The 15,087-nt window shown below is 44.7% G+C and overlaps 2 protein-coding genes across 4 annotated transcripts; both read left to right on the top strand.

The window, feature by feature from the left end:
- Nucleotides 1-667: 667 nt before the first annotated feature.
- On the top strand, nucleotides 668-5,603 carry rab13 (RAB13, member RAS oncogene family). The gene is made up of 8 exons (XM_047599287.1): nucleotides 668-1,228; nucleotides 2,339-2,399; nucleotides 2,659-2,719; nucleotides 2,848-2,925; nucleotides 3,348-3,437; nucleotides 3,675-3,740; nucleotides 3,934-3,984; nucleotides 4,076-5,603. Exons 1-8 carry the CDS (start codon nucleotides 1,105-1,107, stop codon nucleotides 4,145-4,147), a joined length of 603 nt encoding a protein of 200 aa, XP_047455243.1. The 5' UTR covers nucleotides 668-1,104; the 3' UTR covers nucleotides 4,148-5,603.
- A 769-nt stretch (nucleotides 5,604-6,372) lies between these two features.
- Nucleotides 6,373-14,861, top strand: fam189b (family with sequence similarity 189 member B). 3 transcript variants are annotated; one of them, XM_047599629.1, is made up of 15 exons: nucleotides 6,373-6,878; nucleotides 6,960-7,942; nucleotides 8,035-8,091; nucleotides 8,578-8,685; nucleotides 8,837-8,953; nucleotides 9,090-9,197; nucleotides 9,420-9,529; nucleotides 9,633-9,732; nucleotides 9,819-9,891; nucleotides 10,128-10,425; nucleotides 10,535-10,884; nucleotides 10,964-11,005; nucleotides 12,271-12,449; nucleotides 12,526-12,672; nucleotides 12,769-14,861. In XM_047599629.1, the coding sequence occupies exons 2-15, from the start codon at nucleotides 7,709-7,711 to the stop codon at nucleotides 13,021-13,023; spliced, it is 2,178 nt and encodes a 725-aa protein (XP_047455585.1). In that variant the 5' UTR covers nucleotides 6,373-6,878; nucleotides 6,960-7,708; the 3' UTR covers nucleotides 13,024-14,861. The 3 variants fall into 3 exon arrangements, with proteins under 3 accessions (XP_047455585.1, XP_047455584.1, XP_047455583.1); XM_047599628.1 differs by having other exon boundaries at nucleotides 6,375-6,584; nucleotides 9,369-9,529; XM_047599627.1 differs by having other exon boundaries at nucleotides 6,375-6,878; nucleotides 9,369-9,529.
- Nucleotides 14,862-15,087: the final 226 nt, after the last annotated feature.

Raw genomic sequence — 15,087 nt, 5'->3', positions numbered from 1 at the left:
TGGTAAGATTGAACCATGGACATTCCTATCAAAGCATAAAGTATACAAGTTGTGTGAGTATCTACCTAGAGATGCTTAACTTTTTTCAGTCTCGTTCAACAGAGAAGTTGTGCAGTGGGGTTACAAGGTTTGGAAGATACTTCTGTTCATTTCAGAGCAACCAACAGTTATGAACTTCTTTGTAGCCTACGATTCACAAATTATTTTTAAGCTAGTTTTGATACATTTTGAAGAATAGCCGTATTATTTCACATGTTAAATTGTAGCCACCACCATTCGCAAAGTGCCGTGAGGGCTGATTGAAATATTCCACTGCATCGTGTGAGTGAAACTGTTTTGAGCTTAAATGTGAAGACCTCTCTGCTGCAAACAATTAGATTAACTACATTTATCCATGTAACTTTTTAATGTCTGTTTCTTTAGCAGCAGTGACACGTATTTCTTTTTTAATAATTATTCCAATAGGGAAATTAACACAAACAACGGAGAGAGCATTAGTAAGAATCAAGTATTTTTAAATTATATATTTATTTGTCAACCACTTTATGAATAACATGAATGTTATTAGTTTCCTGATTAAATGGTGCCACCTAGTGTCCGTGCTGCGTGGCTGCAGGCTAGAGCCGTTCACTCCCATGAAGCACTCCCACAATACGTAGCCTTTCAGCCTCTGTGGGATCCGGGCCGACGGCAACTTTTTTTTTTTTTTTTTCTACAGGCTGAAAAAAAATACACGTAGCCACTCCGATATGATTGTAAAGGAAGTGATATTGATTATCTGAGAGCAGCACAATGGATCTTTGATAGATCTGCCCGCGAAGACTGATTGGAAATCGATGGTTCAACTTTGGATGGAGTTTATTTCTTTATCCAAACACTGAGGCGCTGAGGGGGATCGGAATTTACCGGTGACAAATCTGAGAGGAGAGAGAAAAAAAAGGGAAACGAGGATCCACTGGCTACATGGGACAACTTTCTAAGAAGACTGGCTGTTTTTTAATCACCGGAGAGGAAACCGAAGTTTAAATCGTTCAGGAGCTCATATCAAAACTTAAAGAGACAGCCGCAACTCTCCCCTCCTCTGCTTGAAGAGCAGCTCCGACCATGGCGAAAAAGTATGATTTCCTTTTCAAACTGCTGCTCATCGGAGACAGCGGAGTGGGCAAGACATGTCTGATCATTCGCTTTGCTGAGGACAATTTCAACTCCACGTACATTTCAACCATTGGTACGTTCACTGTGTGAATTGCAGCCTGCGACATTTCTGTGTCAGATTATGATTGGCCTCTATGAAACGTTTGGGCAATGTTTGACCCATTCTTCCTGTATTTGATGCCACACGCTGTACAAACTGGTTTCTCTCGCAGCCTTCATGTCTCAACTAGTCTGTGCTCTCTCTCTTATGTCTTTTATTTATTCTCTTTTTTTTTTGTACTGCTTGTTGAATATTGCTGTGCTGCCTTCTCTCTGAACCCTCTCTCCCCCATCTCTCCCTCAGATCTCATTCCTCTCACTTGGCTCTCACAAGGTCCACCCACCCTCATTCCTATCTCTTTAACCATCTCTACGTTCCCAGAAGAATGGCTGGCTTTCTGGCATGCACAGCTTTGCCCAGGACAGCCCCCTCCTCTGCCCCCTCGCTGTCTGTCTGTCTGTCTGTCTGTCAGCTTGTCCATCCAGCAGGAAAAAACAAAACCCACAGACAGTGCGCTGAGCAGGCCTGCGTGTCTGCCCTTTATGTCTGTTTTGGGACGAGAGTGCACCGAGGGGTCACACTCACTGTCGAAACGACTATGGTCAGTTTCTGTCGAAATGGGGGTGACCTAAGTCCTGTGTAATGTGCAAGTTTCTAGCGCGACGAACAAACTTATAACAGATCTGTGTGTAAGCAGCCTGTTAATGCTGAGGCTAGTTATAAACGGGGACAGCTGATATGAAATGAAGGGATAGGGGATGATTAACGGGAGAGGACAAAATAAAGTTCTGATTCACCAATCTCTTTTTGGACTCTTCGCCTGCTGCCTCATTAGTGGTGAAATATGGAACCGTTTGAAGATTTAATGAAATTAAGCCGTGTGACAAGTTTGGACGAAGGAAATACTGATCTGTGAAAGCCATGTAACCGGCCTGATCGCAAGGGTGGAAAACCAGTTTAATTAAATGTAACCGAAACTCTCAATTCATTTAGTGGAGCAGCAGTGTAGTGAAAGCATCATCAAATCAAGTTTGTCATTAAAAGTACCTCAAAAGTATACTCAGTACTTGGGTAAATGTACTTGATTACTCAACTCATTCTTTGTCCCTCTTCTCCTCCCTTCCCTTTCCTCTTGTCTTTCAGGCATCGACTTCAAAGTAAAAACCATTGAAGTGGATGGAAAGAAAGTGAAACTACAAGTCTGGTAAGGAAACCTGGCTGGCGTTGTGCTCTGCTTTGTGATATAGAGAAGCAAAAACCACTGATTCGTTGAGTTATCTTCCCCTGCCCGATGACTGTCGCTGGCTCATTTTCCTGTGAGGAAAGAGGAACCTCCCTCTTGTTCTCCAAATCGGGACTTTTATTTGCACGTCAGAGCAGTTTTACCATTACAGTGTCCACATGCTAGCTACATCCTGCGTCCAGGGCGCATTTCTGACTCTGAACGTGTGTCCTCTGTGCAGGGACACAGCAGGGCAGGAGAGGTTCAAGACCATTACGACGGCCTACTACAGAGGAGCCATGGTGAGCGCAGGAGGCCTGGAGGACAGGCGGCCCAGATAATCAGGCTGACATCACCGCCTCTTTGTGCTCGCTCTGAGCCTTTGAATAAACCGTGTCCCCTCTCTGACTCTCTCCTCTCCCTGTGTCAGGGCATCATCCTGGTGTACGACATCACAGACGAGAAGTCCTTCGAAAACATTCAGAACTGGATGAAGAGCATCAAAGAAGTGAGGTTACAAGATTTAAAGCAGAACGCAGCACAAATGATCACCCGTTTAATGTCTAGAAATGTTACGACGTCAGTTAACCCAGAAAGTGAACCAAACACTGAGTGACCGTAGGTAGAAGGTATACTAACATGAAGCTGGTTCAGCTGGTTCTAGATGCGTTTACTTTGCATCTAAACAAACAGTAAACACCGGGATCCACCAAAAGTAAGACATTCTACTAAATGAGTCACGTGAAGCTGCTTTGGCTTTCCCCTCTGTGGGATAAATAAAGGATTATCTTATCTTAAATGTGGAGATCTCTCTGCTCCAGACTGCTGCTGCTGTTGTCTCTAAAGTGCATCAGTCTGCCTGTTCGGTTCAGACTTGATGAGCAGCCCCAGACTCTTTCTGATCAATTCATTGTGTTCCCTCCGTCCTAGAACGCTTCGGCCGGCGTCAGTCGGATGTTACTAGGAAATAAGTGTGACATTGAGGCGAAGCGGAAAGTTTCCAAGGAGACGGGAGAAAAGGTGAGATGATCCCAACAAAGAGCCTAAAAGTACGTGTAACCTACTTTAACACGAGTTAAAACAGTAGAGATCATTCAGAGAACAATGGAAGGATTTTACTAAAAGAATAAAATACTCTGTGTTCCAGTGTGTGGAAGGCATTACTGATGATTATGATGGACCAGCTTTAAATTTGCTTTAGATAAGAACCAGGAAGTTATTATAACCCACATCCTGATCTGTGTGTTGTGTTGACAGCTGGCAAAGGATCATGGCATCAGGTTCTTTGAGACGAGTGCAAAGTCCAGCATTAATGTGGAGGAGGTGAGCCATAACTAAAGTCACTGTGGTTTCACACCTCACTGAACGTTTCCTGTTAAACCTGTTTTATCGTGACCGTTGTTTTTTAATACTGTTGATTTTACTAAAAAAAAAAAAAAAAAATGCTGTGAGCCTCATTTGTTTCTTGTTATCTCTCCCTTCCCTTGTGTGTTTCAATCCTTATATCCCGCCACAGTCTTTTATGTCATTGGCACGAGACATACTACAAAAATCCAGCAAGAAGCCGGTAAGTCACAACAGAAGTTACTACCTGACTAAAGCATTTGTTTCTTTACGAGTATAAATACACGTCATTTATTTTTTTCCTCGTGTGACAGGGCCCCTCAGGTCGAGAGGTGAAAATCACCAGCAGCACGGAGAAAAAATCCTCCAAGTGTGTCCTTCTCTAGGCGTGACGTCGGCTCGCACGCGGAGGAAAGCGCATACCAACAGAAGACAACATAACACGTCAACGAAACCACAGAAACGTTTTCTGTCTCCATCTGGTGGGCCCAAATGTCACATGCATCCAGGTGCTAAAAGTCTGTTTTTATACTATATCCCCCTTTGTAAGTTTCGAACCGTCGTTCCACAAGAATTGTAAAATGCCCAGAAATAATTTATGAATTACTCTTTTGAGGCAGTTCCTGTTTTCTGTTGCATCTGCTGTGATGACTCGGTGTCTTGAACAGCCCCTGAAAGCATTGGAAGAACTGGTTCATTATACATTTCTATTCCCGCACGCTCCTTCTCTTGGCTTGTAACCACATTATCACTGCTACAACGGCCTCTGCCTAATGCCTTTAGAGAACCATCTGTGTTTTTAGTTTCATATGTTCGAGCATGTAGAGTAGCAGCTCGTAGGAGCAGAGGAAGTGTTTGTAAAATGTTTTTGATCTGCTCACATAAAGGCCACACCGCAGGCTCCTGATCGTAGGCTTTCTCCCAAGGGATTGTCATTACAGTTTCCATTTAATTTCAAATAAAAAGGGGCTCCTAAAGGACTGTGTTTGATGGTTTAAACACCAGAGGAACATGCTAAATTTATTCACTTATAAATGATCAAATCTGATTGATAGCCACGTGAGAGGTAGTATCATTTTTTTTATCTCCCAGTCTTACCATGACATATGAGACACTTTTTTATTTCCCCACATTTTCACTGTCATTAATATACAGCAGAGATGTAAAAGACGGAATATAAAGGCTTAAATGTTTATGTCGGTTCATCCTTTGAGAACTGGGTAGATATTACTCAGCGCCATAATGCATTCAACAGGAACAGATGCCATTAATTGTTAAAAAGTCTGTAGCTTCGTTTCATCCTGTGAGAAGATAACAGCGATGCTCTTGTCATTAATGAATGAAGCAAGTTGATGCCGGCTGCCTGGAGCTGAATCTGAAACAAACACTGTGGTAAACAAGCCTTTTAATAGATGGATGGATTGAGAATGTGGACGATAAGGAACAGAGATAAGTGCAATATGAGAAGATGAGTGAAGAGATGGAGAAATGATGGGCAAAGCAAGTGAACAGACAGGATGTGAGAGCCAGCGAGGCTCACGCGTTTCTCGTTTTTGAATCGATTTAGACGTTTTCGCCCTTTTTCTTCTGAAGTGTCTGGTAAATATAGCGACATGATGGTCTCACTGTTGACGCAAACCCGTCAGCTCATTCAAAATGACCCTGACTACAGGCGTTCATCACATCCTGACGGGTCTTTTCTCCTCCACAGATACACTGAATTCCCAGTATCTCCTTTCATTTGTGTTTCTTTCACAGTCTTTGTTTCCTTAGATCTGCCACGGGACTTTGTACGTACTTTACAGACCTGACGCTTATTGAATAAAGAAATGGAAAACTCCACATGGTGTTTGTTTTGTGATTTTTTAAAAAAAGTGGGGATATTTGCTTAGCTTCATCAGTTGCCCATAATCACAAACTTGCCTCCGATGGCTTTGCAGTGTGTACAGCATAAAGCTTTCTATCTTCATATAAAAAACAACAACAACAAAGAAACATTGGGACAAACAACCCAAAGAAATCCCAGATATGAAATATAGATGTTGGTTTGTTTAAACACCCACTTGCCAATTCATTAGGTACACAACTGAAAACAAATGCATTCTATTATAACAGTTCTGCGCTAAATATTATCTTCACAAATAAGATATTACACAGTGATATATTAAAATCTATTCGTTTTTATTAGTGTACATGTATTTAAAAAAATATGGTGCATTTGCATTGTAAGATGTAAACGACCTTAACCTTCACCATTTAAGTAAGTTCTTTTTTTCAGTATAAAATACTTTCTCAACGCAAATAGCTCAAATAATTTGCACATAATTCAATTAAAATGTCAAGCGTTTACGTCCACAGGGAATACAGCTAACGAGACACTCAGCCGGCCGCTACAGTGTCACTACAGGGAACCCCTGCCACCCTCTTCTTGACAACCATCCCTCCACTACAGCTGCTCGCAGACGTTTTCCTCCCCCTGCTGCAGCAGCATGAGCCTGTCGCTAGGCAACCACCCCTCCCTCCCAGCATCAGCACCACGGCCGTGTGCGCGCGGTCTGCCGCATCTCCCGAGTTGCCTGCACGTTCTGCGTGCCTTGTCATCACGCAGGGCCGGTTTGCAAACACGATACATTCCTCTGGCCGTGTCAGAGCTCTGCCGAGGAACAGAGGAGGAGAGGAGGCAGCAGAGGGGAGGGGCAAAAAAAAAAAAAAGGGAGAAGAATAGAAGATAAACTTGGCTGGATTTAAGTGTGTTGGCCCGGGCACGGGCTGGCAGTGGGCTATGTTGTTGTGTCTCTGTGAGGTGTGGTGGGAGGCAGTGAGGTAAACGTCCGGGCTACACACACACACACACACACACTCACACACACATGCATACATACATGCACCAACACACGGGCTAAGCGAGATGCCCGCGTGACTGCAGGGAGGAAAGAAGCGGCGGAGGAGAAGAAGAAGTGAGGGAGGGAGGGCTGGTGCTTGTGGACCACCTTAAAACCCCCGAGGTGGAGTTGTCAAAGATAGAACCGGGCGAAGAAATATTCGTTCCAGCCTGGCTGCTAATTTTGGTGCAGTTTGAAAATCGATGCAAGATATTTATTTCCTGTTCATGTCGAGGTAATTAGTCTCGCTTCCCGCACGGACCGATGTGATCTTGGCGCTTTGATCTCCACGCCGTCTTTTCTTTCCCCCTGACAGGATGAGGACCTAAAGGTCGCCGGGAGGAGAGCGCACATGTTCGGATGTTGTTCCTCCTGAGTGGACACACGGACTGACCACCACATGTCTTCTCTGCTGGGGGTGAAACAGCGAGCGATCAGCTGCTCTCTTTGGGATGCTTTAGATTTTGCGGCCTGCTCCGGTCTCCGGTTACCGCAATGCCACGGGATGCCACAGGAGAGATAGGTGGAAGACGGGAGGCGGAAGGAAAAGGCACCGAAAAAGCAATTTAATATAGCAATAATGTGAAGATCTAAAGGGGGAAAAAATACAATCCTGAGTGTGCTTGTGTTTTAATCAGAGAATGACTGGAGCAGCTGAATGGCACACACTGTACTCAGTAAGCTTTGGTGGCCTGTGAACTGTATGGGGTGAAACAGACTCTGTTGTTGTTAAAGCAATGTTAGTAACATGACTTAAACGTCAAATGAGGTGAGTACGGTGGCTGTGACTGTGTAGTGGCTGCTCAATTCTCAACTTTCTGCTGACGAAGTTCTTATACTCACTGACTGGACTACAGTGCGCACCATGGGACATTGCGCAGGACCTATTGCACCTGCCAGTGCAGAGTGTGGTGCATAATAGTGACAGAGTGGAGCTCTGAAGCCAGCATTTATGTCTCTGCCTCTTTTACTCTCCTGTGCTCCTGCCCACACAACTTGCTCTGCGAACCAAGTGAAAGCCTGAAAACCTCTCTTAGCTTCCTTCACACACAGGCAAAGCAAAACATGCCTTCACCTTCAGACTCCAGCAGCGTGGCTTCAGCCTCTGGGTCTCGCGGTTGGTCAGACAGCCGCAGGGGGATGTCAGGCCGGGGGCCCGGCGGGGCGCGTTTACTCCTGTACCTGGGTCTGTGCCACCTCGGCCTGGGAGCCATGGTCCTGGCCTTCTCTTTCACCAGCATGGCCTTCACCTCCTCCGCCCGAGTGAGGCAGTCCTGTCCATTCTGGGCTGGCTTCTTTGTAAGTGCAAGTCTGACTGAAAGAAAATTAGGAACATATACAACAGAGATCCAGAGGGTGTTTTTCATGGCGCATTTGCTATCTGTCTGCAGGTCGTGGCATCAGGGATAGTTGGAATAATCTCATGGAGGAGACCTCTGACGCTGGTTGTAAGTATATTTGGATTTTGGCCTGTGTTTTTAGAATTTCATTCATGTTGGTGGAGTTAACCAACATAAACACAAGGTTCACTTGTTAATTATAGTAGTTAAAAAGTATTTAAGATGGGAACTGTATCATAACTTAATCTTGAGCGCCTTCGTGGGCCAAAGAGTTGTTTTAAACGTTAATATTTGAATATCTTTGCATAAAACCTTTGTTATCGTGCTTACATTGTGCATAGTCTTGTACAAATTAACTCACATTTATGCTGAAGATCTTAACATGTAACAAGCCCAGAGGAGCCAGGCAGGTTCAACAATGCCATGAAGAATGTGTGGGATTTCTGTCCGCCCTGGACCTAACAAGACACTTCCATTGATTATTTCCTGCTCTTTGATTGAAAGGATCCTAAGCGGCACAATCTCCCACTGTAAGCCTTGATTGCTTTAACACCTCGCTCTAAGTCAAAACACCGTCTCTGTGTCCATTCACAGGTGTCACTGTTCATGCTGCTGTCAGCAGTGTGTGTGATCCTCAGCCTGGCCGGCTCCATGCTCTCATGTCAGAATGCACAGATGGTCAAGTCTATGCTCACCTGCCAGGTACGCGAATTATGCAAGTGTTGTTTTCTGCCTCATGCTGAAATGCCCTTCGAGTCAGATGCTTGGAGTAGGTGCCAGGAATAGTTGAAAATACTTTCTTTTTTTTTTAGTGTGCAGATTATACACCAGTGTACTTTGCATGTGTGTGTAGGTGGAAGGTCCTCTGTGTTTGTGTTGTGGGCCCAACCAAGCCTGCTCCATCTCAGAGGAGGATACCCTGGTCCTCTACTTGAATAGTGACTGCCATTCAGTCAGACATCAGCTGAAGGTAGGTGTAAGCTCTCCTCTGTAGTGGAAATCCTGTTTCATAATAAAAACGACACATTTCAATATCTAATATGCCAAAAATAGAAAAAAAAAACAGTCAGTGAGGTAGATTTTTCTGAATGCACATTTCTCTGCAGGACCTTTTGTTCAGCGCATGTGGTCTCAGCATTCTCTCCACCATTATTTGTACGCTTTCCACTGTGACCTGCAGCATCCACATATTCTCCCTGGACCTGGTCCACCTGGTGAGCACAGACACAGCACATTTTACATTTAACCAGCTGCTTTTTTTTTTTTTTTTTACAGTGATACATAATCTACAAATCTACCGTACTGCTAATTTAGGAGATTAGAGCATAGGTTTTGAAAGAATTTATATGTTATGTGATCTTGTGCCTTCCACTGTTCCCGCCTAGCTGGCTCCACATCGCTCTCGTTCAGTTAACCCAGAATGCACCACTCCCCAGGATGCCTTCCTGACCAACATCATGGACTTTGAGGAGTTTGTTCCACCCATCCCTCCACCGCCCTACTATCCTCCTGAGTACACCTGCAGCTCTGAGACAGATGCCCAGAGGTACCACACATTTAATATGCAACATGTCGTTATTAGCACAAGGTAGCGCAGCATTCACGATATTAGATACTGACATAGATACTGATACTTATTTTTGTATCAGCATCACCTATAATGGCTCCATGGAGAGCCCTGTCCCTCTCTACCCCACTGACTGCCCCCCTCCCTATGAAGCCGTGATGGGACAAAGAGCCGCTAGCCAGGTGAGCATGTGTGTGCGCGGCTCCGTGTGTATTATGTATGATGTACCCGGTGACCGTGCTGATCCTTGTCTCCTGTGACTGTCAAGGCAACAGTGTTTGACGCCCACGGCACCGAGCTGTCTGGAGAGAGAGGAACTTCTACTGCCTTCAGTGGAGAAGGTGAAGATTCACTGCACGCTACATTACAGAGTCACTTGTATTTGTTTTAATTAAGAGCCCAGTCAGGATTTGGAATACTTTGACATTAAGGGATTAAACAGTAGACTGAAATTTAACCCAAAAAAAAACCATTAATTATCACATATAAAATACATTTGCACGTTCAGTGTGGGTATTTTCTGTTTTGTTTTTGTGTCATTGATGGAATTAAAGAAATGATTACCTTCTTTCATTAGTGTCCATGGACAGTGGATCACTGTTAATGTCAGAGATCGTGGACATCCCCGACGATTCCTCCCCGTCTGAGGACTCCTGTCTGATGGAGGTTGGCGTGAGGAACCAGAGTGAGAGGGGCAACAGGAACACCAGTGAGGGGGGAGAGGGGGGAGACGGAGGGGAGTACATCAGCTTCCGTGGCCCACACTCCCAGACGCCAGAGAGTCCCCTGGCAGGAGGACCAAGAGCAAGGCGATTCCTTAGAGGAGAGAGGTCCAACTCGTGCTCCTCACCCAGCACGGCCACCACGACTTACAGGTGAGTGGAAAGACATGGTATCAGGCTGCAGTACGGTGAGCTACTATAGTGTTTTTATATTGTTATAGAATTTAAGAACTACTTTAAACCGTCCTGCTATGTCATCCAGGTCTCCGGTACTGCGTCGCCAGGCCACGCTAGCAAGTAGCTGTTCCCAGCTGGAAGCAATAGGGAGCTCCACCTCTCCACAGCAATCCCCAGTACCAGAGATTCGAGTTCGTCCCTCAACGCCCCTGAGCCAAGGAGCTGTCCCGGTCTCTTCTGCTCCACTGACCTCGTCCTCCTCAGCTGCTAGTGAGCAGGGTAACGGACCACCCTTTCCACGAACACCGCTCTATCTTCGGCGAAGGGCTGGGAAAAGTGAAAAAGATGGAGAGAACCTGAGAAGAGACAGCGAAGGTTTCCTGCGGCTTGTGAGGTCACACAGTGAGCCAGGCCTCGGCTCCTCCACTGAAACAGGTGAGTAGGACACCAGCATGCATAGATCTCTTGTATTAGTTTTACAGTTTTGATAACCTGGTCTTATACTGTCCTCTAGTTGACTTTGGCTCTGGCGGCAGCAAAGCATCTACAGATACAGGTAAGAGTTTTTATCCATGGTTTAAAACATTATTTAACTAAACCTGACTTATATCCTGTGATGCATGTGACTGCCACCTCTCTCCCTTTGTTTCTTTTTACTGTGTATTTTCTTTTGGTGGGACATATATTGACACACTTGCAACTAATGGCAATCACTTATAAAAACCCTCTTGGAAACTTAAGCACCATGGAGATGTACAACTCTGACCTCATGTGCAAGCGATTTCTGAGCTATTCCATAACCTACAAACTCTTAATGATTTGATAACGTAGCTTCTTATTTGCAAGTCATTTTATTTGATATGCTTCAATTCAGGAATGTTGTACATCTTGTCCCAGTAAAAGGCTTAAACAGCAAAGTCATGTGCAAAATGTTATTTACTCCTCTTGTTATTTATTGACTGTCTTGTAACAATTCAGTGTTCTGATGGTAAATGTTTGGACCTGGCATTCATGTGGATGTTACATCATGTAGCACCCACCTAGACCAGACCAGACACCCCCACCTCACAGCAATGACACTCCTTGATGGCAGCAGCCATCCCCAGCAGGAATCAGTCTGACACAGACACACACACAGACGCCCTCAACCAATAGGACCCAAACTAACACCCACTAACAGTATTCTGTTGCCAGACACCACAGGACGCTCAGAAGGTCCATGTCCGTTCTCTGATGAGTCACAACTATTTTGGAGGCACAAAGGAGGTCTCTTATAATTTGACAGATACAAACTGCACTCATTTGAATCAAGGCCGCACATTTTTTGAGAAGGTTTCTTTTTCCGTTCACAGTTGTGGAACTGATAAATGCAGTTCATAAACAAACGTAACGCTCCTGGGCTGTAGCCATTTCCTGCTGCCTGCTTACAGCCGAGTGTTTATGTTCTCAAGTATTTTGTCTCTGTTGTCGTATAAAGTGGAAGTTATTGGTTCGACTCTTGAATTTCAGTTCATTTTTTTTTCAAAGCTCTAACTTTAACTATTTGCCATGTGGCTGTGTAAAGCAACGGCGTCCAACTGTCGTGCTTCTCTTTTTCTCTTTCTTGTGTGGTTACGATTTGCATAACAACCTTTTGCCTCGGGGTAGTTTGTTTAGTATTGGGGTTTTATAGTTCACATCTTGTCCTGGTCCCTCCCTTAAGTCTGATCTCGGCTTCTTTGTGGCAATAAAAGAACACATGTTCTCCCTCTAGTTCTGCAAGTTAAAGTAAGTTAATGAGTGTCTACCACTAAACTTGTTGTTTTCTTTTCTTACTCAAAGGTCCATCCTCGGAGGCGTGTCTATTGCCACGCATTTCTTTGCCTCCTGCTACAGCTTTGCCAAGGAAAGGCAGCATGAAATCAGCAGCAACAGGGGCGGTGCAGGTCCCCTCCAAACCCGCCCCCACTTCACCACTACGTTTACCTAAAGACTGCCACCGTTCGCTTGGAGACCTTAAGGTAGGTCACACACACTCAGATAGCTACAGAATTTGACCGCTTATGATCTAAAGCCTTCGCTTGCCGATTCCTCCAGGTTACTCGAGTTCTGGTGGCTCGCTTTCTGCAACGCTCCAAACGTAACCTGGCGCCTTCCTCCGAGCACGCTGGCAACGCAGGGCAGGGGCCGAAGAGGAGGAGTGGAGCCGAGGGCGCCGTCACCAACCACGTACCCTTGGAGCAGGTGCGGCAACATGTTTTCATGAAGCTGATTTACTTCTCTTTTCTTTCAGTCCTCCTGCTCTTTATTAAAACTTTTGCTCAACCAAATTACCCTCAGGTTTTGCGGAACCCCTGGGGCACCAGCCGAGGACAGCCCAACCACCACGCCCATCACCCTCACCACCGCGGACATCACCACTCCCACAGTGACAGTCGACACAACCGGCACCACACCAGCCGGGCACCGGAGGGGATCCACCTGCGCAGCTGCGGCGATTTAAGCTCCTCTTCCTCGCTGTCGCTACGCCGGTTAGTGACCCCTAATCCGCCACATGGGTCATCAGGAGCTCTCTATTCAGAGTCTGCACTGTGAAGAGGATGGTGAAGACGTGGGGAAAAGAGAAGACGTGCAAGATGGCGGAGTTGTATAAAAAAGAAAAAGAAAAAAGGACAGGTTGATGACAGGATTTAGCTCTGTGAAAATATATTGAAATTTTGAAAGTCTTCCTCCTTTTCCTGTATGTTAACTCCACTTCCTGAAGTCAACTGTGCAAATGGCCTTATTTAAAGGTGCTCTTGATCTGAACATCAGCCTGGAGCTCCCTCTTATTTCACTGATCAACATCAGTGCAATGATCACTAGATGATTATTTCTCGTTTGGTCTCTCTAGTATAACAACGTACCTACGATTGGCCAAGACCAACCTACTGGAAACGTCTTTTGTGTCATTTACTTCACTCACTCCCTCTCAGTAATCACCTGGAAGATGTTACCCACAAAACTGGAGTCAGAACTCAACGTTCAAACAGCCACGTACATAACACATAGATATGAGTTACAATATGCTTCTTGTCTTTTTCTACATTACTATTCATCCACAGGATCGCTCAGGTGAAGTGATCATGATCTCCCTATTTTGTCTTCCATTGAAAACTACACTACACTACATTTCAAACATATAGTCAGCAGAGTACTGTGTAAGATAAACTGATGAGCACATGAGGACCCACATGTTAAACCCCTTTGTTCAGTTGCTATTTTTATTTTATTTTACTTTTTCTAATTCCCACTCTCTCCACACCCTACCACCTACATGATGGCCTTCAAAATCAAAAGGCAGCCAGCATTTCTAAAACTGACATTAATGCACGCCACCAGACACGCGCTCGGCCTCTGAAGCGTTACTCTCTGTGGGTGGCCCCCTGGACACGGTGGTTTCTTTTGCGTATGTGCATGTTTTGCTACAGCCACGATGCAGCGGGCACCTTGTGCATCCGATCATGGCTGTCTGTGTGTAACTAAGTAACATGTCCTCAGAATGTCTTTAAATGCATGTTTTGACAATGCTTCTTTTTTTCCCTCTTGCACTCAAGACTTATGATAGTAGCCACGTGAAATGTGTTTCCATAAGCAGCAGAGAGGACGGGTCAGGGACGAAGATTTGCAGTGCCCCCCCCAGTGTCCTCTGCCAGGTGGCTCCAAACATGCCTCCGCATTCTAATTTGATTTTTGGTTTGAAGATACTTCGAGGGCACAGGTGTATCAGTGACACTGGCTGATCTTGTAAGATAAATTGGTGTAAACTGCATTGTGTCTCTGATGACATGAAGGGTCTCATGCGGTAATTGTACAGACAAATTTATTATGTGTTGACATGTGTCCCTTTGGACTTGAAGAGGTTGTTGACGGGTGGTTAATGAAAACTTGTCCTCCAGACACTGGTGACAGTAGACCTGGTGGACGTAGGATGGGTCCGGCAGCTCTGCATACTGAATTTTGAGGTGTATTAATATATTTGTATAAGAATGGATCTTTTTTCTCTAGAGAGACTTTTTGGTGTGCTCACTATAAGCAACCATACTGACCCCATATTCGTGAAAGGCACATTTTGGATACGCTCACATGTATGTAACTAATTTTAAAGATTTCCACGCATACACACAGCCTGCGAACGGATACAGGCATACTCGTACACCCCCTTACAAAAGGCACTGAGCTGTGTTTCTACCTCCTGTCTTGCATAAAACATTATTTATTTGAACAAATGTATATCTGTATGGCAGGCTTGACAGAATAGAGCCTTCAAACCTGAATAATAAATGTATCTTAATATGACACCTATTCCAGGTTTTAAAGTGTCAATAGCAAGACTTTCAATGCAAGTTATGTATTTCAACATATGAAATAAATGATAGACATAAAATAAAAAACATCTTGATGTTGTGTACATGTTATGACTAAGAAAATAATATCAGGAAGTAAAGTAATTCTCTCTTTCACAAAAAGCTAATTATCATAAAGTTCTAAAGGTCCATCTCGCCACTCCACTTAACCCCCGCCTCTCTTGAATCCTATTGGTTGACCGACGTGAAAGCCCATCCTGGTTCGATGGCACTGACAAATGAAAACCCTCAATGTCAGATGGAGCCTTCGAAA

The sequence above is a fragment of the Mugil cephalus genome, chromosome 11 (assembly GCF_022458985.1).
Source record: "Mugil cephalus isolate CIBA_MC_2020 chromosome 11, CIBA_Mcephalus_1.1, whole genome shotgun sequence".
NCBI lineage: Eukaryota > Metazoa > Chordata > Actinopteri > Mugiliformes > Mugilidae > Mugil > Mugil cephalus.
This window is presented reverse-complemented; position numbering and strand designations above follow the sequence as displayed.

Bases quoted from the DNA above. Each gene is read 5' to 3' on its own strand.
- rab13 (XM_047599287.1), top strand. From the start codon at position 1,105: ATGGCGAAAAAGTATGATTTCCTTTTCAAACTGCTGCTCATCGGAGAC. The intron at 1,229-2,338 runs GTACGTTCACTG...CTTGTCTTTCAG, and splicing joins CACGTACATTTCAACCATTG to GCATCGACTTCAAAGTAAAA. The intron at 2,400-2,658 runs GTAAGGAAACCT...TCCTCTGTGCAG, and splicing joins AAAGTGAAACTACAAGTCTG to GGACACAGCAGGGCAGGAGA.
- fam189b (XM_047599628.1), top strand. From the start codon at position 7,709: ATGCCTTCACCTTCAGACTCCAGCAGCGTGGCTTCAGCCTCTGGGTCT. The intron at 9,198-9,368 runs GTGAGCACAGAC...GTTCCCGCCTAG, and splicing joins CCCTGGACCTGGTCCACCTG to CTGGCTCCACATCGCTCTCG. The intron at 10,885-10,963 runs GTGAGTAGGACA...ACTGTCCTCTAG, and splicing joins CGGCTCCTCCACTGAAACAG to TTGACTTTGGCTCTGGCGGC.